Source organism: Tachypleus tridentatus, chromosome 3, assembly GCF_004210375.1.
Source record: "Tachypleus tridentatus isolate NWPU-2018 chromosome 3, ASM421037v1, whole genome shotgun sequence".
In the NCBI taxonomy this organism is placed as follows: Eukaryota; Metazoa; Arthropoda; class Merostomata; order Xiphosura; family Limulidae; genus Tachypleus; species Tachypleus tridentatus.
Window position 1 is genome coordinate 18,543,556 of NC_134827.1, and position 25,269 is coordinate 18,568,824.

Genomic DNA, 25,269 nt, shown 5'->3' on the forward strand with positions numbered 1-25,269 from the left:
TCTTCATCAAGCACAAGTCAAAACTCCACGGTTTACCTGGTGTTTTATCCTCAACATTTGTTCTAATTAATTAATTAAACAGAATTAACGGCTTCGATAAATACGTACGTCGTTTAGAGAAAATATTGAAATGGCAATTATTCTGGTTTACTTACACATCTTACAAATATGAACTCCGTTAAAGGACAAATTTGCTTGGGTGTGTGTGTGTATATATATATAATGAAGTATAGTTGTATTTTCTAATTATTTTTTTATGGTTCTTTATTTTAAAAATGTACATTTTAGATGTATTGGTAAGAAACGGGTGCAAATTATATGATTATTGATTCACTTCGTCACTTTTAAAAATTACACTTAAGGCTTTCTGGATTTGCTAATTTTAAAGTAAGAATTATGCCAGGCATGGCCAGGTGGGTTAAGGCGTTCGACTCGTAATCTGAGGGTTGCGTGTTCGAATCCCCGTCACACCAAACATGCTCGCCCTTTCAGCCGTGGGGTGTTATAATGTGACGGTCAATTCCGTTATTCGTTGGTAAAAGAGTAGCCCAATAGTTGGCGGTAGGTGGTGATGAATAGCTGCCTTCCCTCTTGTCTCACACTGCTAAATTAGGGACGGCTAGCGCAGATAGCCCTCGTGTTGTCTTGCGCAAAATTAAAAAAACAAACAAAGAATTGTAGAGAATAAAATTTAAAGGTTTGTAAGAAATGTATATGACTTTTTATTGGAACAACTACAAATTAATTTTCTGTTTTACAAATCTTTAGACTGAAAAGACGCTTTTACTTTTTTCAGTAGAATTAATGAAATAATATTTTATTATAATATGAATACATGAAGTGCAATGGTGAAATATATGAAAAAACGAGAAAAAGAACATTTTAGAAATTCTGCAGTTTTAATATTAATACTCAGTTCTGGTACATATATAATTTATTTTCTTCGTGGAATTTTTAATTTTATCTTAGGTTTTCGGTGTAAACACGACAGATAAAGCATCACGCATTTGTAGAAGTAAACTTTACCCTGTTGCATTGACAGTAATCTCGCGATTGTTTAAAAAAACAAAAGTCACGTGACATTCGTGATAAGTTATAAGAAAAAACTAAGAGGTGGACTTCAGAATCGTAATGTTTACTGTAAGCGTCTTGCTTCGTTACTGTATTTGAATATTACTTGTATAACTAAACTTGAAGCTTATTCATCACATTCTACATTGAATTCACGTCTGTGATTAGTTTTTATTTCAAATAGTCTTGAATATAGATGAAGTGTTAATGAATTACAACTCTGGACTTTATGTTGTCTGAACGGTAAGTCAACTAACTAAGAAGATATACTATCTCAGAATAACTTCAACTTCATGACAAGTTCATAACAACTTACTTTTATATGACCATCAGTGTTTGTCTCTGCACTGGTTTAAGCCTTACTTCAATTCGTTAATCCAGTTATAAATAGTTACAGAAATCCTAGTTCAATTTTAACCCAATTATGAATAATGTTACAGTAGAAATTATCGATTATGAAACATCAAACAAGACAGAGCCTATTTACAATCATAATTGTTCACACATTTATTAAATCACAATAAGAATAAGTTTACGGTGACAATATTTACACAATTATTAATCTAACAATACACATTCATAAAAATACTAAACATTAACTCACCTAGTCGGAATTAGTAATTTCTTTATTAGTATGCGCTAATAAGTCTAATTTCATCATAAAATACAATTCCACCTTTTTTTTTAACCGTCACGTTCAATTCCACGTTTTGTAAAAGCTCGAACGTGACTGTCAGTAGTCACGTTAGGTCTCAGCAGAATGTACTAACTTAATACCACCTTTAGCGACATTTATACACAGTCACAGAACTTTAAAACTACTAGACTGTAAATACGTCCGTGCTTAAATGTCATCACATTCTCTCTAGAATGTTTAATTCTAGTAAGTTCGTTGAGCTCCAATCTGCATTCCAGAATATTGAATAACTTTTCTGTTGTTGTGAACTGTTCGATGAAAATTAAAGATTCTGATGAGGTTTATTTGGCTTTTAAATTCATACCAGTTATTAAGTTTAATATTGAAATAGCAAGATTTACTTCTAACCGCTATAGTATTATTATTTATTATTAACCCTACTACGTAACAATAGTTATAAATATTCTTATTTCAGTTTGTTAATCCAGTTATCAACAGTTACAATTATCCTTAGTTTAATTTGTTAATCCAGTTATCTACAGTTACAGTTATCCTTATTTTAGTTTGTTAATCCAGTTATCTACAGTTACAGTTATCCTTATTTCGGTTTGTTAATCCAGATATCAACAGGTACAGTTATCCTTAGTTTAATTTGTTTATCCAATTATGAAAAATTACAGTTATCGTTGGTCTAGTTTTAATCCAGTAATGTTTTATCACAATTCTTTGAATATAATTTTCGAAACTTATTAGTTTTGTTACTAAGTCACACGTAAGAGGTTTTATTTTTCTGTTTTGTACTTGTCAGACATCAGGATGAATGGTTTGTTGAGTAAAAACCTAACTCATTGTTACTGTTATTGTAACTTATCAAATCTGTGTATTGAAATAATATCAGAAAATGTCTCTGAGATGTTGAGATTTTATAGTAAAATCAAATGTTATTACAGGATGACAAACTGTGAAATGAACAGACTATGTAGTAACAAACACAGAGGGTGAGAAAAATTCTCTAATAAAAAGTTGATTATACGTTATTTACCTGTAAATAACTTTAGAAACTCGTATATGTAATTACTTTAGGGTGCATACAGGACGTAGCAGTGTCAAAATGGAAAACACTAGTATCAGTGATAAAATGGGTTTAGGTCAAGCAACAGGAGACAACCCAGTAAGTCAAAGATTCTCACGTCATCTTCCTAGTCGACTGAAGAAAATTACCTACTGGGTTCTTGCAGTACTACTGTTCCTGACATACAACGTGTATCTAGGATATTCAATACATCACTCCTGGCTTTTGTCTAGCTCTTGGTGTCATGATGTTCGTTTGTTGATAATTCTTACAATCATTGTTTACGGAAGTATTATATACTATGCACTTCTAAAGCAATGGCTGTTTCAACCTCTCATCAACTTCTTGATTGGTTCTTTTCGAAGGATTCCTTACAGTGGGTAAGATACATTTTGTCGTAAGTTATGAACATTTTTTGTTTTGTTATTAAGAACAAAGCTACACATATTCTAAGCCCAACACGGGTATGGAAATCCAGTTCATAGCGATTTAAGCCTTTAAACTTGCCATTGACTTATAATCAATGTTTACCATGATATGTGAAAATTATTTGATATAATACTCGGTAATAAAAAAGGCTTGGCAAGGCCAGGTGGTTTGGGCGATCGACTCCCAACATGAAGGTCGTGGATTCAAATTCCCGTCGCACCAAACATGCTCGCCGTTTTAGCCGTGGTGGCGTTATAATGTCACGGTTAATCCAATTCGTTGGTAAAAGAGCAGACCAAGAGTTGGTGGTGAGTGGTGATGACTAGCTGCATTTCTCCTAGTCTTACACTACAAAACTAGGGACGGCTGTCGCAGATAGTCCTCGTGTAGCTTTGCGCAAAATTAAAAAAAAAAACAGTAACAAAAAAAATTCTAAAATTCGACTACTTTAATGCGATCTTTTAACTTCTAGAATGAATTATTTATTTAAAGGTACAAACAACTAAATCAACTTAATTTTCACTTGGTACCAACAGGCGCTACAGTAGAAGAGCTGCATAATTTTTTCACATGGTTTCAAAACGTTTTGACCTTCTTCATACTTCATAACATTTGGTAATACTCTTATAACCTCGCACATGTCAGTTACATGAGTTTAAAATAAATCCATTACAGTAGTTTACTGTAATAATCTCGAATAATTTACCTTTACTTCACTGAACTAAATGATAATTTACGGTTTATCATTTAGAACGTTACAAAATTTGAGGTACCATACTATAGAGGTACCATACAATAAACTTGTATATTAAAATTTCATTACATGTATTATGACTAAGAATGGATTATATACTTAGCTTTTGTTTTGAGAAACATGAAACCAATAGGTATATATATATATACACACACACACACACATATACATATATATAGTCCACCGTTGAAAACAAGAAAACGGTTTGATGAAAATCACGTAATTTCGCTTAGTATTTCATTAATTTTATAAAATTGTTTTATACACACTCTAACGCTCTTCGTTAGTTATTTGTTATTTTAAATTTCGCGAAAAGCTACTCGAGGGCGATCTGCGCTAGCCGTCCCTAATTTAGCAGTGTAAGACTAGAGGGAAGGCAGATAGTCATCACCACCCACCGCCAACTCTTGGGCTACTCTTTTACCAACGAATAGTGGGATTGACCGTCACATTATAACGCCCCCACGGCTGAAAGGGTGAGCATGTTTGGTACGACCGAGATTCGAACCCGCAACCCTCGGATTACGAGTCGATCGCCTTAACACACTTGGCCATGTCGGGCCAACACACTTTGAATTGCATATTGCGATCACGTTATTATACTAATCACCTATATATTGAATTCAGGGCTGGAGTGAAAGAATGACCAACACCAGCCGTTACATGGCTATTCTTGACCAAGTAAGGATAAGAAAGTGAATGTCTGTGTCGTCTGCACAGCTCGAAGTGCGAAGCGTATTCAGCAACATATTAGTTGGGGTCAATCCACTTTATAAATGTGTCAAATTGCCCAACTTTATGACTATACACATTTCTAGTCATTGAAGTCAATGCTTCTCGCCCATAGTTTTACCTGAATCCGTTCCTTCAGTGTTATATTTGGATCACAACGTCAGTAATATTAAAATGTTTAAAATCTTCAGTTAATTTGTTAAAATGTTGAAAAGAAATTTACTCTTAAGAAAGTGGATAAAAATATCAACAAATATCTAGCGATCGGAAATATCCGGTCAGAATTGTCCAAACAGTTCTTTATCTTTGTGTTACTTTTCCATCGCTGACTCATTGCTCTTGGACTTTCATTTCTATCGATTAGTATTGGTAACAAAACAGAACCAAGTCTCACTCCTCGTTCACTCAGTAGTTGGAATCCTCTAAAGATTCAAGTTTTGTTCTCCACTCACTCAGTGGTGGGAAACGTTTGTAGATTCAAGTTTCGTTGTGTTTCATGCCTTTACTTGGTACAACTTTTGCTGCGGTTTCTGAAGCACAGTTAAAAAAAAACAGCTTGGAAAATTTGTGAAGACTTCATTGAGGTTATTCCGACTTTCTACAGGCAGTCAGTATCACATTCCACAGAACTAGATGTAGAAACGCTAGAAGAGACTTATCATCCTCATGTTTTTAATGACATAAAAAAACTCTATTAATGGTTTAAGACGATAGTTTCTTTCAGGATTTGGTGTGCTAGAAAACTTGCTGTTATTCAGTGTTTCTCAAGGATATTCAGTATGAACCTCAAGCCTATTATATACATGCAAACTTTCCCATCTTACCCGTTTCAATTGACAGTGGATGGAAAAAAGTCTAACAACAGACCACTTTTATCAGGTTGAAGGGACTTTCCTCCCGCGATGGAGACTTTCAAGGATATGCAGACAAGGGAGTGAAAAAAAAGTTATGTGCGAAACTGCTCATACGTTAAAATTAAAAGACAGTCTTTTTGGGCCAGTACAAAGGTCATTGTAATAACTCACCATAATTAGCAAGTTTTATGTTATATGTTTCGTGAATAATGGATTATCTTGTTTACTGACTGCAGTCATTTAAAAGATACAAATTAATCTGAATTTACTAATCGCAGTCGCACTGTGAACATATATTGATCTGTTTTTCAATAACTGGTTTCAAAATGTTCAAAGTTTCAACCTTAATATACCAGGAATAAAAAAAAAATCAGTTTATTTACACTTGGGCTACTCTTGACTACTTAATAGTGGGATTGGCTGTAATATTATAACACACACATATACCACGGCTGAAAGGACAAAAGTGTTTGATGACGGTATTTGAAACCGCGAATAGCGAGTAGATTGTCATAACCACTAGGCAACTAATCAAGGCTTTCTTTATAAAGATATAACCTCCAGTATGTTATCACAAGTAAAAGACGTCATTCTAACAGGCGTCTGCAATGTTGGTGCATTATCAACCCAATAGGTAATAATTACATTTGACATAATTAAAATAAATCAAACACACTTTTCTGTTCAGTGTAATTTCTCAACCTCTTAGAATATTTTAATTGAATCTGGAAACTAATTAATAAATAATCGTTCAAGAGATATAATTTTTGTTAATACATACTAACTACAACGTATCCATTCCATATCTACATGTCAGTCTACAATGTTTTAACATAATTAACATGGGAGTCGCTAGTCGAGTTACTGGTTTAATTATTACGTTAGCAAAATAAAAACATTTCAAATTAAATTATTAGAATCTATTAGACATAAAGTTCAAGCTGAGATTTGTCGAATGAAGTTTTCCGAACGCATGCGCGTATCATGTGATATCTACAAAATTTAAAGAAAATAAAGTATGTCGAAAAACAGTAAACACGCGAAATTTATATGCAAAAACGGCTCGTTTGGGTTGAGAAAATATTTTCTCAACATCACTGAGTAAACATACGAGTATATAACAAACTGCTGCTGAGGATAACTTGGACGACATTGGCAATTCGTTTAATATTTACATTTCTGTTTTCTGTTATTGAAACAATCATCGAATATATTTATTTACTGTTGACAGAGAAAAAAATGTCACGTGCATTTCATACTTACAGCACTGGTTGGATCGTGCTATATCTGGGTATTGGTATATTCTTAATTGTGGACACCAGCGCCAATCGCGAACGACTGATATCCGCAGGGGGTCTGGTAGTATTGGTGGCGCTGGGCTACGTCTTTTCTGCACACAGAACCAAGGTATGAAATTTCTCGTTATTTCACAATTCTGTGTTTATTAATTAATTATACATAACAGATTTCTTATAGTTGTTGTTTTGTAATTTCTTTCTTTTTTTTATGTAGTGAAATAATTGTAATCCTAAGATACAAAGTTTATTTTCATTCTATACTATACCACTGACTCTGTTGAAATATTGTTTTTAAATTTAATCAGTTCATCACAGTTTTTGTTAAACAATATGCTTATACAGGAATGATGTGTAGCACCAAACGCGGCCGAATAGGTAGCATGCTGAAATGTGTATCCGAGATTTCGTGATTCGCGCCCAATTACCACCAAGGTAAAAAAAAAAATTATGTTTGCCTTTGGTGCTGTGGATGCATTATAAGAGTGAGGATCATATCCCATTATTTAATTACAATAACTTGACAACAAGTGGTTGTGACTAGCTGCTTTCTATCTATTCTTTCACTTCAGAGTTAGGGTTTATTTGTTAAACTTAAGTACAAAGCTAGACAATTGACTATCTGTGCTCTGTCCACTATGGGTATCGAAACCCAGTTTCTACTAGTGCGAGTCCGCAGACGAACTGCTGCGCCACTAAGGGATCAGAATTAGGGAAAATTAAAGTTAGTCGCGTATTCATTTCTTTAGCAGAATTTTTCTATGTATACATTTTTTCTTCTAGACTTTGGCATACGAAACAGTTTTTGCTCAGTTTTATTAAATAGTTCTAGTTTCAGTCATTTAGTCAACAAACCGTGCCATGATCTCACTTATACAAAATATCTGACTGTAAGATTCAGATATATCTTGTTGTAAAATTTGGGCCGATTGGTGTATCATACAACTAGTAATGAGGCTTTCTGAACTGGTGTTATGAGTTTCGTCATTTTGAACTTTAACAATAAAAAGAGCAATAAGTCAGCAGCATCCACTACCTCAATCGCCCCATATTTCAAGGTTCAAAGTGACATCAGTAATTTGTATCTTTCGGTCTGCAGGCCGGCACGCTAACGTGCAGGCCACATACTTGACCTATGTTCTGAAAACAAATTCATGGAAGAGATTGGTGTCTGATTTTATGGTTTTGTTTCTCACATTTAAAACAGTTCGTTTGTATTTACGTACGTCATGAACTGTGACACCTAAGACGTTTAATTATTTTGATTTTGGCGCCAGAAACAATTCAGGCTTCTACCTAACAAGTGGTGGAAAAAAAAAAACTTTCCAGAGGGAAAATAATGATAAAGTGATTACAGACTTCATATGAGATAACAGTTAAACACTAATTCTAACGCATTCTTAGGAGAAACATTAAAAGTAATATTGGTTTAAAAGTACAATGTTATCAGCCTCAAAACGCAGCACATTTTGATAAATGTTTCTCGGTATTAATAATGATTTTCAAAATATCATAGTTATAATTAATAACGTACTACGAGTATTAACCAAAAATTTGAGGTATAGAGTATAAGAGAATTAAATTTGTCTTTTTCTCATAGTTTCTAAATTATGAAAATATATACAGTTTAGCACACACATAAATTATTTATTGAGAGTTTGTTACTTATAAAGTCTCTCATGCAATGTAAACACTTTTATTTTAACCATTAGCGTGGCTGCATTGGAGGCAAATAGGCTGTGACCAAAATCGGATCGTGCAATTCGTGTGAATCCGGTGGCGTTGTTTTAGGAAGAGAGGGATAGTGCAGCTGTGTGCTAGATCGTCTGTTTGTTTATAGTGTAGCTGTGTGCTAGATTGTCTGTTTGTTTACAGTGCAGCTGTGTGCTAGATTGTCTGTTTGTTTATAGTGTAGCTGTGTGCTAGATTCTCTGTTTGTTTATAGTGTAGCTGTGTGCTAAATTGTCTGTTTGTTTATAGTGCAGCTGTGTGCTAGATTGTCTGTTTGTTTATAGTGCAGTTGTGTGTTAGATTGTCTGTTTGTTTATATTGCAGCTGTGTGCTAGATTCTCTGTTTGTTTATAGTGTAGCTGTGTGCTAGATTGTCTGTTTGTTTATAAAGCAGCTGTGTGCTAGATTGTCTGTTTGTTTATAGTGCAGCTGTGTGCTAGATTCTCTGTTTGTTTATAGTGTAGCTGTGTGCTAGATTGTCTGTTTGTTTATAAAGCAGCTGTGTGCTAGATTGTCTGTTTGTTTATAGTGCAGCTGTGTGCTAGATTGTCTGTTTGTTTATAGTGTAGCTGTGTGCTAAATTGTCTGTTTGTTTATAGTGCAGCTGTGTGCTAGATTGTCTGTTTGTTTATAGTGCAGCTGTGTGCTAGATTGTCTGTTTGTTTATAGTGTAGCTGTGTGCTAGATTGTCTGTTTGTTTCTTTGTTTTTGAATTTCACGCAAAGCTACACGAAGTTTTCTGCTCTGGCTGTCTCTAAATGAACAGTGTTAGACTAGAGGGAAGGCAGCTAGTCATCACCATTCACCGCCAACTCTTGGGCTATTCTTATACCAACGAATAGTGGTATTGATCGTTACATTATAACGCCCCCTAGGCTGAAAGGGCGAGCATGTTTGGTGCGACGTGGATGCGAAACCGCGACTCTCAGATTATAAGTCATGCGCCCAAGCTACCTAGACATGCCGGGCTATAACTCTGCGCCCTAGGAATGCGGATGCAAGTATGAAGCTTTATAACCCAATCCCGGAAACACCAACTTTGCTTTTTAAAAACTAGTTACGTTCGGAAATTTGTTGTGTTTCTATAATATTGATGGAGTCGGTATCTAAATAACGCCTGGAAATTTATAATTTATTGATACTTGTACCGTTGTCCCGATGACGAAACAATTTCCTGACTTTAAAGTTTTAATTTAGCTAAGAGGATGGACCAGCCGAGATGGACGGATAAGTTCCACGCTGACCCAAACCATAATGCTATATTACAACAGTTCCGCGTATATACGACTGAAAATATTGGTTATGTCTCAGAAATTCTAACTGCATATCTAATAATAATCAAAAATTTAATAAATAATACCTGGTAAACGAAACAATGAAGAAAAGTAGTAACTATATAATGTTTAGACTTGGGTGATAAAATAGGGTACTAACTATGACAATGAACTTACGTAGGTGTGTCAGATTTTGTATTGTTTGGGTTAATCCTTGTTAAACAGCTTTTGGCTCTTCCATTGTCGTATTTCAGGTAATATGGCGTCACGTTTTGTGGGGATCGACTTTGCAGTTCGTTTTTGGTCTATTGATCCTTCGCTGGGATGTGGGCCAAGAAATATTTTCCTGTTTGGGAGATAAGGTGAAGACCTTTTTGGAGTATACCGACTTCGGCTCAGCCTTCGTCTTTGGTTACCTAATCACTGGAGAGATGGAAGACTTACCGGTCCAGCCTGCACCTTTTGCTTTCAAGGTATACTTTTCAGAGTACACTGCTCAACTCTCTCCAGCAGAACTAGTCGTCTGGCGTTTCTGTGGGCATCTTCTCTAAACTTTCAACCAGTAGAGCTACTGGTCTGTCTTCTTAAAACCACCAATTGTTATAGTTTAAATTTACTCTATTTTTTGTTTGTTAACCTACTACTACACTGAGTGAAAGTGTTATTATGAAGGAATGATACAAGTGTTTGCACTGTTTTTGAAGGATTTGATACTAACCATCCATACATTTACTTACTTTTGATTTTTTTTTCGTCGCTTGTGTACATTAAAATACTCACTGTTGTTTTTCCTTTGTTTTTTTTTCAACTTTTTGGAGATATAAAAATATTTAGATAGATTATAGGGGTGTTTTATTTTTATAACACTTGGGTGATTAATACGCAAACCTGGATAACAAAATATTGCTAGATTTCTTCACTACAGCAATGGTGTATACGCACACCTAGATTACACGATGAAAATATTAAGAAGCGTTGACTGTGAATTCCCTAACTGATAATTAAATTTTTGTATTTACCCAGGGAGTTTAACCTGTTCAGTGCCGTAGACGAGATAATTCGTCCAAGCCGATAGGTAACACATTGCCACGAACGAGTTAATTTGTTCTAAATAATACTTAACTTTAACGCTAGATGTCAGCACCATACATGCATTTGATCTACTTACAAATTGTTTCACTTTCGATCCAAAATGGCGTCACGAAAAAGTTACAAAATGAAGAAGCATCAGAGTTGTATTGTAGTAACTGAAATACTTGGCAGTCAACAGGTTAAAATACTAAACAGACCTTCAATACTAAATTCTAGAATTTTCAGCTCTCTTGAATAAAAACCAATTAACATTATCACCTATATTTAAAGTTAACATATCGTGGTTATTATGTTAATGTGTGTTTTTATGGATGCTTATTGTGCTCCTCTGTGCTTAACAATAAACAAGTAAGCAAAAATGAAAAATAAATATTTTCTGAGCTCAGTTAATTTAAGTGCATTTGATTATTTCGCATGATCTGTCTAACATCCATAAAATGCTGACAAAACCAAACATGCCATCAACATAGTAGTTTAGATGTAATAATGTGGTTTCAGTGTTATGGTTTCGTTATCTGGGAAGAGGGCGGAATGGCCAAGATTGTTAAGGCGTGCGAATCGTAATCTGAGGGTCGCGGGTTCGCATCCTAGTCGCGCCAAACATGTTCGCCCTTTCAGCCGTAGGGGCGTTATAATGTGACGGTCATTCCCACTCTTCGTTGGTAAAAGAATAGCCCAAGAGTTGGCGGTGGGTAGTGATGACTAGCTGCCTTCCCTCTAGTCTTACACTACTAAATTAGGGATGGCTAGCACAGATAGCCCTCGAGTAGCTTTGTGCGAAATTCAAAAAAACAAACAATCGTTATTCTGTCTTCAACGAAGTGGATTAATTAGTTTAGATTTTGTATTGTGTGATCAATACTATGGATTAACTATTGTTGATTCAGTTTTGTGTATTTGGTAGCATATTAAGAATAAACAATGCATTTAGACCATTAAATATCGTTTTATCACTTTACAATAACTAATGTATAATGCATCGTAATTATATTTGTCCTAGGACTAGCCTCGACGTTCATCTTATGTTCTGCTGTTAAACTTTCTAAACTCTGTATGCTGTAACAGATATTAAGACAAAAAACTCGCCGTTATAGTATATCACACAAGTTTTGTCAATAAATTTCAGAACAGTTGTTATTTTATAAATTATTACTCCGTAAAACTGTTTCCATTTCTCACAATTTCAGATTTTGTGCGTCATATTGTTCTTCAGCTTCTGTACCTCAATCTTGTATTACTGTGGAATCATGCAGCGCCTAGTCGTAAACATTGGATGGTTCTTACAGAAGACCATAGGGACAACATCGTGTGAGTCTATGAACGCTGCTGGAAATATATTCCTTGGTCAGGTATTTATAAACCTACACGAAACTTAAATCTAACTTGAATATTTATATTTCTCACCCGATGGTTAGGGCGCCTGACTCATAATATGTGGGTCGCGGGTTCGAATCTCCCATTCCACCAAACATGCTCGCCTTTTCGTATGTGTGGGCGTTATAAATTTAAAGTCAATCCCACTGTTCGTTGGTAAGATTAACTTAAGAGTTGATGTTGACTAGTTGCCTTCTCTCGAGTCTTTCACAATAATTTTTGTTGTTTCAATTTTTGTAGTGCGTACTGAAGGGATTTACACATTTTGATTAAAAAAAACGTTTAAGATAGACCACCTTTACACTCGAGATATATATCATTTTAAGAAAGTTTCGCCTTTGCTGCTTCCTCTGGGTTAATATACACAGCGTAATACATTAATCTTGAGGAACGCGCAAATTCGAAATGTTGATTTAAATAATATGTATATCTGGAGAGTAAAGGTCGTTTTTTCTAAACTTTCATTGCTAAATTAGGGACGACTAAAAGATAGTCTTTGTGTTGCTCTGCGAAAAATTAAAAAAAAATCAATCCTAATCTGAGGGTCGCGGGTTAGAATTCCTGTCGCACCAGACATACTCGCCCTTTCATCCGTGGGGGCGTTATAAGGGACAGTCAATTCCACTATTCGTTGGCAAAAAAGTAGCCCTGGAGTTGGCGGTGGGTGATGATGACTAGCTTCCTTCCCTCTAGTCTTACACTAATAAATTAGGGACGGCTAATGCAAATAGCCCTCATGCAGCTTTGCAAACAAAATTTGCATACCCACAAAAAATTTTAACCTTGAGTCAGGTATTTGTAAACCAGCATGAAATGTCAAATTTTGACACATTTTTACACGTACGTAAAAGTAAACCGTGGTCAAATATTTTTACGCCTACGTGAAACATAAAAATTGAATTTTAAACCATTTCATGGCGGAATTCCATTAAACAAGAATCCCCCCTAAGAATTTCAAAGACTCTGAGATAATAGGTTTAGTCATGATAGTTAAAAAAAAAAGAGTAACTTAAATTCAATTCCATAATCAAAAGTGAAGGTTGGTTCAGGTTTTATCAGTCAGTTAATTGTTTTCTGCTGTTAGATAGGTGTACTGAATTTTCATGTACAATTCGATCTCCAAAGGATGATGGATGATGAAGAAATATCAAATCTAGTACCTTTCAGCCGTGGGAATGTTATAATGTGACGGTCAATCCCACCATTCGTTGGTAAAAAAGTAGCTCAAGAGTTGGCGGTGGGTGGTGATGACTAGTTGCCTTCCCTCTAGTCTTACACTGCTAAATTAGGGACGGCTAGCGCAGATAGCCCTCGAGTAGCTTTGCGCGAAATTCAAAACAATCAAACAAACAAATCTAGCAAATAAAATGAGTATCAAGTTTAAAGTATTCTTAGCAAATGTAGGACGTGGCAACTACTAAAGATGGCGACATTTTTAAATGAAGCAATCTCGTCAAGTTGTCGCAAGTTCCATAGTTTTAAACCATTGTTCCTAGAATATTACTACAATTATTACTTTGAAACTGTTTAAATCTTTACTACAACTGACACCAAAGGATATCAGTAAAACAATCTAGGTGATTCTTGTGATATTTAATTCTTCATCGAAAATATGTGAAAATTAGGGTTAAAGTAGTCTTTATATTATCATAACTCTTCGTATACTGCCAAAGAAAGGAAAATTATGGAATAAACTTTGACTTAATATGAACCCTTTTGTACATGGGTAATAAACATGCCATCAGTATAGCAGTTATATTCTTTCGAACGGTTTTGCTAACTATTAGCAGTGCATGAATTAAGTTTGTTTTGTTTTTTTTAATTTCGCGCAAAGCTACTCGAGGGCTATCTGCGCTAGCCGTCCCTAATTTAGCAGTGTAAGACTAGAGGTAAGGCAGCTAGTCATCACCACCCACCGCCAATTCTTGGGATACTCTTTTACCAACGAATAGTTGGATTGACCGTCATATTATAACGCCCCCACGGCTGAAAGGGCGAGCATTATTTGGTGCGACAGGATTCGAACCCGCGACCCTCGGGCCACAAATGAATTAAGTAAAAAGTTAGTTCCTTGAATATTTCTGACAAAATATTTTCCGTATTTCTGAGAGCTATGGAGAGAAACAGATAAATGTTCCCCTTCTTGCTTATTTGGAAGTATAAACATCACATAAAGCTAGAAAATGGTTTATCCATAATTATTTTTAGAGAATAATTAGCATTGTTAACCTACTATGTAGATTAGGCTTAAGGTATAACTCTTTGTGATTAGTATATATCTTATTGACAATGTCTAATAGAGTATTCAAAACAATTTAATCATTTCATTGAAATTATCTAATTGACACACAAAATCTGATCGTTGTGTTTAGAGTATCTAATTGACTCAAGCAATCTGATCGTTGCATTAGGCGTACGTAACCGACTCAAACAATCTGATCATTGAATTGAGAGTATCTGATTGATTACTTAAACAAACTGATCATTTTGAGCTTCAGATCTTTCAACTGGTTGATATTGTGTAATATATATATTTCTATGCATTTGTTTAACTCTAGCAATTAGTCTTTTAAACCGTATTGTGACCAAGTAACCCTAAACTTAATACCTCTCACTAATTCATAGTGTTGAATTGTGTTCATTATGTTTGGTCTATCTTGAATGACATGCTTTATTTGTTACGTTCAGAAATAATTAATAAATAAATGTCACAGTTTTAAACATCTCGTTTTTATAATTATGTGGCAGCACTTTCTTACTTAATCAAAATATAATTGTGAATTTTAAATGCCTTGCTCAGTTTGTTCTAAAATACTTCTCATGTAGACAGAGGCACCATTGTTAATTCAACCATATCTTCCCATGTTGACGAAATCGGAAATCCATGCAGTGATGACAGGTGGATTTGCATCCATAGCTGGAAGCGTGATGGCAGCTTTCATCAGTTTCGGGGTTTATAAAGAATCCATAGCTATATATAGTTTTCTCTTCGAGTGTGCAAGACGTCTTGAAAACATATTCTACTAAGAACTTGTTTTTGGATAAAAATATGGATGATTTATCTCATTTGTCCTTCAGTCATATTTCTCATTTTTATTAATCTATTTGAATTTTAGCTTAATCATTCCTACTCTCACTAGAGGTCGCATCTAACACTTTTTATTGTCATTAATATTTTTTAATTATCCAAAAATTCAGTCCATTTCTACTATTGCTCAGTTCGGTAATTTCTATACGCACTATAAATCATATTTATTAACTCGTGTCTCTAATTTAATTAATTGAATTACATAATCTAGTACTTATTCAGATTTTTAAAAGTTTTATTACAAACGTCTGCAGGTTAGTCCAAGCCACCTGTTGTCAGCATGTGTAATGTCAGCACCAGCTGCGTTGGCTTATTCCAAGTTGTTTTATCCAGAGACGGAAGAAAGCAGAACTAACGCCAAGGATATTTCTGTTGAAAATGGGTTTGTAAATAATTTATTTATTGTTGCTTAAAATGTGCACAATCCCTATGAGTTTCCAAACTAAATCAGATTTGATACAGTCAGTTATAATAATATTGTGTACTTGAACGGATACAAACTTTATTATTAGAGAAGTTCCAATTAAATTATTGTTGTCTAGATTAACTGAATACACTAAAAGTTTGAACTTTGTTATAACTAAACGCTTTTGAAATTAACTGTTTAAAAAAAGCATTCTACGTTTTCTTAATCGATCAAATCTAAAGGAATTTTTAGCACTGTTCACGGGTAGCTTTTTCACAAAAGGTTTTTAAGCTTAAAAATGTGTTTTCAAGTAAATTTAAAATTACTGTAAGTTGGTTGTTGTTGTTTTTTGTGCTAGTTTTGTTCTCTATGTAAGTATCTTTATTTTTTAGCAAAGAACACAATGTGCTAGAAGCAGCAACTAAGGGCGTATCCTCAGCAATTCCATTAGTAGCAAATATTGCTGCAAATTTAGTAGCTTTCATTGCCGTCTTGAGGTTCCTGGATTCTTCTCTGACTTGGTTTGGAAGCCTTATTGGTTGGGACTTCATAACTTTTGAGGTGATAAAAGCGTTAAATTTAGTTATTACGAAGCTTTAAGCCTTTTCTACTGAACGAGGTAACCAATCCGAAAGCAATATTTTATTTTGATTAAAGCTAACCTTGCAACATTTTTTATGAATATTGTCATATAATAAAAATATTATTAAAAAAAAGGCACTAGGTAAGGTTTGTTAACTTAGTCCTTTGGAAAGTCCACTTTGAAAATGTTTGCAGTGTCAGTTTTTAAGGTTCTTTTTCAGATGTATCATTAAAATAAGAAATGCTTTACTTTCTATTTGAGCTCAATTTTTGTCCAACAATTTCATAAATCCACATGACCATGTATAGAATATTAATTCATTTTATTAATTTGTTCTTTTTATCGACACTGTGTGTGGGTTTTTCCTTATAGCAAGGCCACATCGGGCTATCTGCTGCGTCTGTCGAGGGGAATCGAACCCTGATTTTTCTTGTAAATCCGTAGACTTATCGACATCACAGAACGCGGTTAGTCTTATGGGTTTTTAGCCCTATACTGCGAATTAAAATGTTTCTCACTAGTTTCAATAAAGAACGCCTCCCAGTGGCGCAGCGGCACGTCTGTGGACTCCCAACGCTGGAAACCAGGTTTCGATACCCCTGGTGAGTAAAGCACAGGTAGCCCTTTCTGTAGATTTGTGCTCAATTTCAAGCAAACGATAAAAAACATCTTTGTACCATACACAAAATGGAGCACAGGTTTAAAAAATAAATTTAATAAAGTTCGAATTTATGGTTTTAATCAACTATACAGTTTTGTTGCACACAGAAGTGGTGGGAAACCACACGCATACAGTTCATTTTATCAGCCACTAACCGAGAAAGTCTGTCGTTATTATTTTATTCAATAATTTATGATTCTTTTTTCTCTAGTGGCTACTTTCCAAGATATTTGTTCCTCTAGCGTTTATCATGGGAGTTCCTTGGATAGACTGCCAGGAAGTTTCTCGACTTATAGGTATCAAGACCACAGTGAACGAGTTCGTTGCTTATGCTGAATTGGGCAAATTAATAGAAAAACAAGCACTTACGGTAAGTCAGTGTTTTTAACAAAATCATTTTATTTATTTATTTGTAAATATATCATAATAACGTACTATAATCAAAACTAACCTGAGAAAATAGCAGATTTAAGAGTTTCAGTTGAATTATATTTTGAAATAAAACCACTTTCGTAGCAATTGAAATCAAGATTATAATCTGGCCATTTTTATCAGTTGGTATCCAAGCCAATCAATGTTATGGTGACCAATAAACTAAAAGTAGGCAAAAGTCGTTTTTCCCGAATAGGAAGTGAGAAGATAACAAGTGTTTTTTCGGCTACGTCACTGAATCAGACATTCTACAAGACAGTGAAAGTTTGTTACTGCAATTTTAAAAAAGTAATTTTATCTTTGTTTACAATAAACTACTTTTTAAAATAAATGGGCAAATTTTACGTTAGGACTCGTTACTTGTGTGTAAAAACTTTGCTGCATACGTATTAAGTAAAGTTTGATATTTACTAGTAAACAACTGAATACAATTTGTATTTATCAGTTTACAAAAGTAGTAAATATGAGTGTTTTATCAATAATGGCGGTTAGAGCGAATGACTCGTAAATTGTAGGTCACAGGTTCGAATAGTTGTCACCGAACATCTCGTCCTTTCAACTGTGAGTGTGTTGTAAAGTTACAGTCAATTTCATTTTTCGTTGGTAAAAGAATAGTTCTAGAGTTAGCGATAGGTGATGTTGACTAGATATCACTTCTAAATTAAGGGCGGATAGCGCTGCGCGAAATTTAAAACAAACAAATTATAAAAAGCACCTTCCAGGTGCAAGGATGTGAGATCCAGTGAATTAACCTTAATATAATTGTGAAGTATTTACTAAGGAATTCATTTCAGTGTTGGTAATTAGAATTATCGCGCTTAATCGCATATTAGATGGATTAGCTTAACAATTATGCAAGTAAGTTGAGCTTACGTCTCAGTTTACATTTAAACGTTGTGTTTAAATTTACGCCTACATTTGCTCCGGAGTTTGTTAAAATGTGTTTTTATATTTGAAGTTACGTCTACGAGCGAACTTGGCTGTAGTAAATATTTATTAATTCGTTTTTGTTTGTTTCGAATTTCGCGCAAAGCTACACGAGGACTATCTGTGCTAGCCGTCCCTAATTTAGCAGTGTAAGAGTAGAGGGAAGGCAGCTAGTCACCACCACCCATCGCCACTCTTGAGCTACTCTTTTACTAACGAATACTAGGATTGACCGTAACATTATAATGCTCCCACGGCTGAAAGGACGAGGATATTTGGTGCGACAGGGATTCGAACCCGCGACCCTCAAATTACAAGTTGAGTGTCTTAACAACCTGGCCATGCCGGGCCTCGTTTTCGTTAACGTGGACTGAATTGACCATTATTTTTGTGAACTACTCCAAACTAATCAGCCCAACGCTAGAAGACGTCGCAACAATATGGTTTATCTATACTTAATTTAACCTTCATGTAACAATCAGACGTGACTGGTTGAACACGTCAGATAGTATACGGATTATTTTTACTGAGATTTTACGTCGCTAGAAACCTCTAGGGATTATAAATGAAACACAATAATCAGTGATGACGAGAAAACCCACTTGTAGAGAAATATATATGTAAAAACGGAACCTGACGATGACCGAAGAAGGTCGAAACGTTGTTCGTTCCTCCACATAAAAAATTTCTCACCCCAAACCAGCCGTTTTTATATATATAAATCTCACCCCAAACCAGCCGTTTTTATATATATAAATCTCACCCCAAACCAGCCGTATTTACATATATAAATCTCACCCCAAACCAGCCGTTTTTATATATATAAATCTCACCACAAACCAGCCGTTTTTATATATATAAATCTCACCCCAAACCAGCCGTTTTATATATATAAATCTCACCCCAAACCAGCCGTTTTTACATATATAAATCTCACCCCAAACCAGCCGTATTTACATATATAAATCTCACCCCAAACCAGCCGTTTTTATATATATAAATCTCACCCCAAACCAGCCGTTTTTATATATATAAATCTCACCACAAACCAGCCGTTTTTATATATATAAATGAAACGCAGCTATCATGTTCTTATGACGAGTGTTCAACAAATGAGTTAAGATTAAATAACTTTATAAACTCGTTGTTTTTAGAATTATCATAAGTATAAACGATGTATGGAAATGAAGAAAAGTTTTCTCAAAAAGCCTTCTATTAGCTCGAGATCAAGTAATCAAAAAGTGAGTAATATTTCTGATATATAATAACAGTTCCATTTACAAAATTCCACTGCATTTCTAACGTATTACAGTTTTATAAAACCAAGCTATCGGATACTTCGTAACAGAATGATTAACTCGTCCCCCAATGATGCAGTGGTATATCTGCGGACTTCTATCTACTGCTAGAACCCGGATTTCAGATAGCCCTTTGTGTAGCTTTGTACATCATAATAAAACAAACAAACTTATATGCAAAAACGGCTCGTTTGGGTTGAGAAAATATTTTACATAGAAGAGCAAACAACGTTTCGACCTTCTTCGGTCATCGTCAGGTTCACAAAGAATGAGGTAACTGACCGGAAGCTGACCACATGTTTGAAAGGGGTTGTGTAACTGAGTGTCGGAATGTAGAGGGCGGTATTAGATGTTTGAACATCTAATTCCTAAATACAGCATAAACATATTCGTTTATAATCAAGTTTTACATTCAAAAGAAATGTATATATACAGACGCAGAAAGTTAAAACTGAGCTCAAGAGCAGCTTCAAAATAAATGACTCAATATGAGTCTCCTATGACTAATAAATAGTTCAATGAATGTGCTTTATATAAATTCAATTATTGACTGTTGCTGTGTATATAATTTTATAAGTAAAAATTGCAATGTTTTAATTTAGATGCTTGCTAGGTGCAATGATCTTGAAATTTCAACTAATATCTAAAAATAGTGCATTATTTATGAGTTTAGAAAGAGCAGTTAGTTCAGTGACTAGTTCAGTAAAACATTCAGAGTGCAGGAATCGAATTACTATTTAAAAAAGCTTAAGTTAAGATATGGGCCCGGCATGGCCAAGCGTGTTAAGGCGTGCGACTCGTAATCTGAGGGTCGCGGGTTCGCATCCCCGTCGCGCCAAACATGCTCGCCCTTTCAGCCGTGGGGGTGTTATTATGTGACGGTCAATCCCACTATTCGTTGGTGAAAGAGTAGCCCAAGAGTTGGCGGTGGGTGGTGATGATTAGCTGCCTTCCCTCTAGTCTTACACTGCTAAATTAGGGACGGCTAGCACAGATAGCCCTCGAGTAGCTTTGTGCAAAATTCAAAAACAAACAAAGTTAAGATATTCAGTCAGAGTTAATGCTTTTGTTAAACTAACCAATTTAAGGATTTTTGGTAACAGTTATTAGTATATTAGACCTTTAGTAATTACCGAATTTATGTTGAAATATCTGTTTGTGAACTTAGGCCTATAACTTGAGTCAAAGTGAACGCAGCTTCTCGCGAATTTTATTGAAAAAATGGATAAATTCATTATCGTTACGCGTACTAGACTTGGTATTATCTTACCAAATAATCCGCTCAGTGGTAGAATATCGTACAACAGTAACATTTGTGAAAATAATAAGATATCTGCACAATGAACTATTAATTTGTTTCAAATGATAATAGTACATTCCCAACATTTCGTTGGGTTTACTATACTATCTAAACCCTCTTAGACTTTAGTTTTCCCACCTCAATGGGTAAGAAATTTGGTGACTTCCAGTTGTTGTTATTGTTTTGAATTAAGCACAAAGCTACACAATGGGCTATCTGTGCTCTGCACACCACGGGTATGGAAACCCGGTCTTTAGCGTTTAAGTCCGCAGACATACTGCTGAGCCACTGGGGGGCGTGACTTCCAGATAAATAAACGATTCCTATTCTTATCAGTCTAATTAATATTAACATCCGATTAGCACAAGCTACCTACTTAGATCGAAATTAAAAATCAACCTCATAATAAGGATAGCTAATTAAACTTTCTGACCTTCTTATTTATAAAGGTTAAAATTAATTGTTTTGTCAGTTTGGTATTTTCGCTATTAACGATATTTGGAGCCGTTATGCTTTGGTTCATATAATTTACTATAACCTGTGAAACTTATTGTTTTGAATTCCTGTCTCACCAAACATGCTTGCCCTTTCAGTCGTGGGAGCATTAAAATATAATGGTCAATCCTACTATTCGTTGGTAAAAAAGTAGCCTAAGAGTTGGCGATGACTAGCTGCCTTCCCTCTAGTCTTACACTGCTGAATTAGGGATGGTTAGCGCAGATAACTCTTGTGTAGCTTTGCGCGAAATTCAAAACAAACAAACGACAGTAAGATTGTCCCTAATTTAGCAGTGTAAGACTAGAGGGAAGGCAGCTAGTCATCACCACCCACCGCCAATTCTTGGGCTACTCTTTTACCAACGAATAGTGGAATTGATTGCATATTATTAACGCCCCCACGACTGAAAAGACGAGCATATTTGGTGTCAGCGGGATGCGAACCCGCGACCCTCGGATTACGAGTCGAGTGTCTTAACCACCTGGCCATGCTGGGCCCACGATAATAATTAATAACCGTCTAAACTGCTGTGTGAAATTATTAGATGGTCCTTACCGTACTTACTACATGACATTCTGATAAAATTTCAAACTTAAATTCTTAAGACATTATTTTGATTACCTTATTTATCTGTTATTTCTAAGTAATTTAAATCTCTTTTTTTTTTATATTAGTAATATAAATGTAAATGTTAAGAACACGGAAAAAATTATTCTGTTCATTTTTACACTTTAGTCCAGGTCAGAGGCGATAGCTACCTACGCTCTCTGTGGATTTTCAAACATTAGTGCGATTGGAATTCAGCTTGGGGCATTAGGAACCTTGGCACCAGCCAGAAAGAATGACATAGCAAGAGTTGCTGTTCGAGCTATGATTGCAGGATCAGCTGCATGTTTTATGACAGCCTGTATTGCAGGTAACTGTAGTTGCTTTTAACTTTTAGAGAAGCATAACTTTGAAGATCACCCAATCGCTGTTCTTGTAAGTTGTAGTCAGATTGAAGCTGGTTGTTGCAATATATTGGCCGAATTGTACCAACAAAATGTTTTATTATATATTATTGAGTAAAAAAAAAATAAACAGTTTTAAAATTCTGAAACTGGAGTATGAAAAGGTCTTAAATTTGCACACTGGAATTTAAATCAGCATTAAAATGTTTGTTGTTGTTTTTTATAAATCTCTAAAACATTATCCCGTGATTTTCAAGTTACAATAACGTCATATTTTGTATCAGCTATTAAAAAAACATATTTAAAATTGAAAAACTAATTCACCTCAAAGCACGTCCGTAAAATAAAGTAGCCAAAACAATCAACATGAATTTTGTCTCATTTCGACATTCGTTATGATTTTTTAAAAATAAAACAACTAACCCATGTTTGTATACTACCGCACTCTAGTGACACGACGGTGTATCTGCGGACTTGTACGCTAAAAACCGGGTTTCGATATGTGTGGTGGGGAGATTGAAAATAGCCTTTTTTGTAGCTTTGTAATTAATAACAGACAACTTGTATACCCCAGTTGCTTTTAAGAGTATTTCAGACTTGAAAAAGACTATAGTCACATCATTCTTATGTCACTAATAATGGAATGCTTCTGTAAACATTAGCAATTCTATTGTTAATAATAATGTTTCAAATATGGCTACCTCACAAGTGAACAGCTTTCATTGTTATAATACCCGGCATGGCCAGGGGGTTAGGGCGCTCGACTCTTAATCTGAGGATCGTGGATTCGAATACCCGTCACACCAAAAATGATTGCCCTTCCAGCCGTGGAAGCATTATAATATGATGATTAATCCCCCTATTCCTTGGTAAAAGAATAGCCAAAGAGTTTACGTAGGGTGGTGATGACTAGCCGTCTTCCCTTTAACTTACACTGCTAATTAAGAGACGTCAGCTAGCCCTCGTGTGTCTTTGCGCGGAAATTCAAAACAAACACAAATTATTGCTATAATGATAAAGTTTGGAATCATACTTCCGCTGTATATTTTATCAACTTTAAAATCATACGACAATATATCTGTTTTAACAAATTCTTGATTTCTTTTTTCGCCCAGTATTAAAGTTAGCGACATAACAACATAGCCTATTGTTATCTTAGCGTTTCACGAGAATTTTTTGTAAGTTTAATTATTTCGCTATGCCAGTGCTCATCACTTTCTTTTGAAATAGCACGTAATTCAAATCAAAATCTAAACTGATTTGGCTCAAAACATTTCTATTAACGCTCTAATTTCCCTTTTTATCTTTTTGTTTTCGGTTCGTATCATGGCTTTTTTTAACCATTATTCAATGCTTTTGGAGCACAGTATTTTACGTACAATTTATATGTGAGTACTAGAACAAAAAAAAATACGATTAGTCAAAGTTGGGTCATGGGCTATTTCTATGGGACCGCTGGGTTCATGAACGGTTGGCGCTAGTTAGAGAGCTGCTGCTGACTTCGTTTGTTTGTTTTCTCTGCTCGTGAAGTTTCAAATTAAAGACTGCAGGAGATAGGCTTAGTAGCTTTATCATAAATAACAAAATAGAAATAATCTAGGTATCGTCTTTGGTTTGTACTACTAGTCTAAACTATCCAGATTGTAAAGATAAAGGCCTCGAAACATGTTTTGGAGATTATGTCTGGTGACAGATTTAACACAATTGTCTATTGCCGATTTGTTATAAATTGATAACGCATGCGCAACGAAGAGTTTAAAGTGAAGGATTCATCAACAACATCTGAATGATAGAAATCCCATGTATTCAAAACTTGTTACTTTATGAAAGTTATTTTTTAGCTGAAACATTAGATATTTCTTGAAGGGGGTATTGTTTGCCACACTTAGTTTTAATTGTAAATAAACATTCAATTTCTTTCAATATGTCTATTTAATTATAAAGCACAAAAGCATAATTCAACTATTTGGGTGTGTGTTCTTGTCAGAATCAATATATAAGCTGCTTTTCACAGCTTTTCAACAGTTGTCTTTGTACCAGATCCAAAACATTAACACTGAGGTATTTTTCAAAACTATATAGATTACGGCAGACTAGGAACAGGAATCCGATAGGTGTAAAATGATACAATAAAATAATACAGGACTGGCACAGAGTAAGTTGGATATAAACACACCTTTGGTGAATAAACAATAACATAGTTTCACCATTTATTAGAAAAGCATAACACAGGCCAAAAACATTTATAAAAATCTGACTATAACTGGGGTGCAAAATGGTGTTGAACCTGCATATTTATCACGTGACCACATTAGAAACTGTCGTTAAAAGTGTAATGTTGATTTGCTCAGTCACTTAAAATTAAAAAAAAAAAACGTTATTATTTGTTATTAAGCACAAAGATATACAAAAGGTTATCTATGCTCTGCCCACCACTGGTTTCAAAACCCGGTTTCTTGCAGTACAAGTCCACGGGCATTCCGATGTGCCACGGGAACCAAAAAAACATTGAATATTCATATGACGAATTTTCTGAAAAGCTGTCAAAGGTTATTTGCACTCGCTGTCCTTAATTTTAAGTGGCAGACTAGAGGAAAGACTTGATCAGTGATGACGAGAAAACCCACTTGTAGAGAAATATACATGTAAAATCAGATGGTTTGGGTTGAGAAAATATTTGTTTAGGAGCGAACAACGTTTCTACCTTTTTCGGTCATCGTCAGGTTCACAAAGAAAGAAAGAGGTAACTGACCGATAGCTGACCACATGTTTGAAAAGGGTTGTGTAAGAGAGTGTAGGAATGTAGAGGGC

At 34.9% G+C, this 25,269-nt stretch overlaps 1 protein-coding gene across 3 annotated transcripts in view; it reads left to right on the top strand.

Moving 5' to 3' along the window:
• The first annotated feature begins 1,089 nt into the window (after nt 1–1,089).
• The window catches only part of LOC143246471 (solute carrier family 28 member 3-like), a 29,887-nt gene continuing 5,707 nt past the window's right edge, over nt 1,090–25,269 (top strand). Inside the window, exons 1-11 of one of the 3 annotated variants that reach the window (XM_076493235.1) lie at nt 1,090–1,314; nt 2,792–3,160; nt 6,815–6,956; nt 10,104–10,322; nt 12,129–12,290; nt 15,142–15,267; nt 15,658–15,785; nt 16,202–16,370; nt 17,265–17,423; nt 19,567–19,653; nt 22,244–22,424. In XM_076493235.1, the coding sequence (XP_076349350.1) occupies nt 1,301–1,314; nt 2,792–3,160; nt 6,815–6,956; nt 10,104–10,322; nt 12,129–12,290; nt 15,142–15,267; nt 15,658–15,785; nt 16,202–16,370; nt 17,265–17,423; nt 19,567–19,653; nt 22,244–22,424 (1,756 nt within the window). In that variant the 5' untranslated portion in view covers nt 1,090–1,300. The remainder of the gene's footprint in view (nt 1,315–2,791; nt 3,161–6,814; nt 6,957–10,103; nt 10,323–12,128; nt 12,291–15,141; nt 15,268–15,657; nt 15,786–16,201; nt 16,371–17,264; nt 17,424–19,566; nt 19,654–22,243; nt 22,425–25,269) is intronic. The other 2 variants (XM_076493236.1, XM_076493237.1) reach the window with 2 other exon arrangements.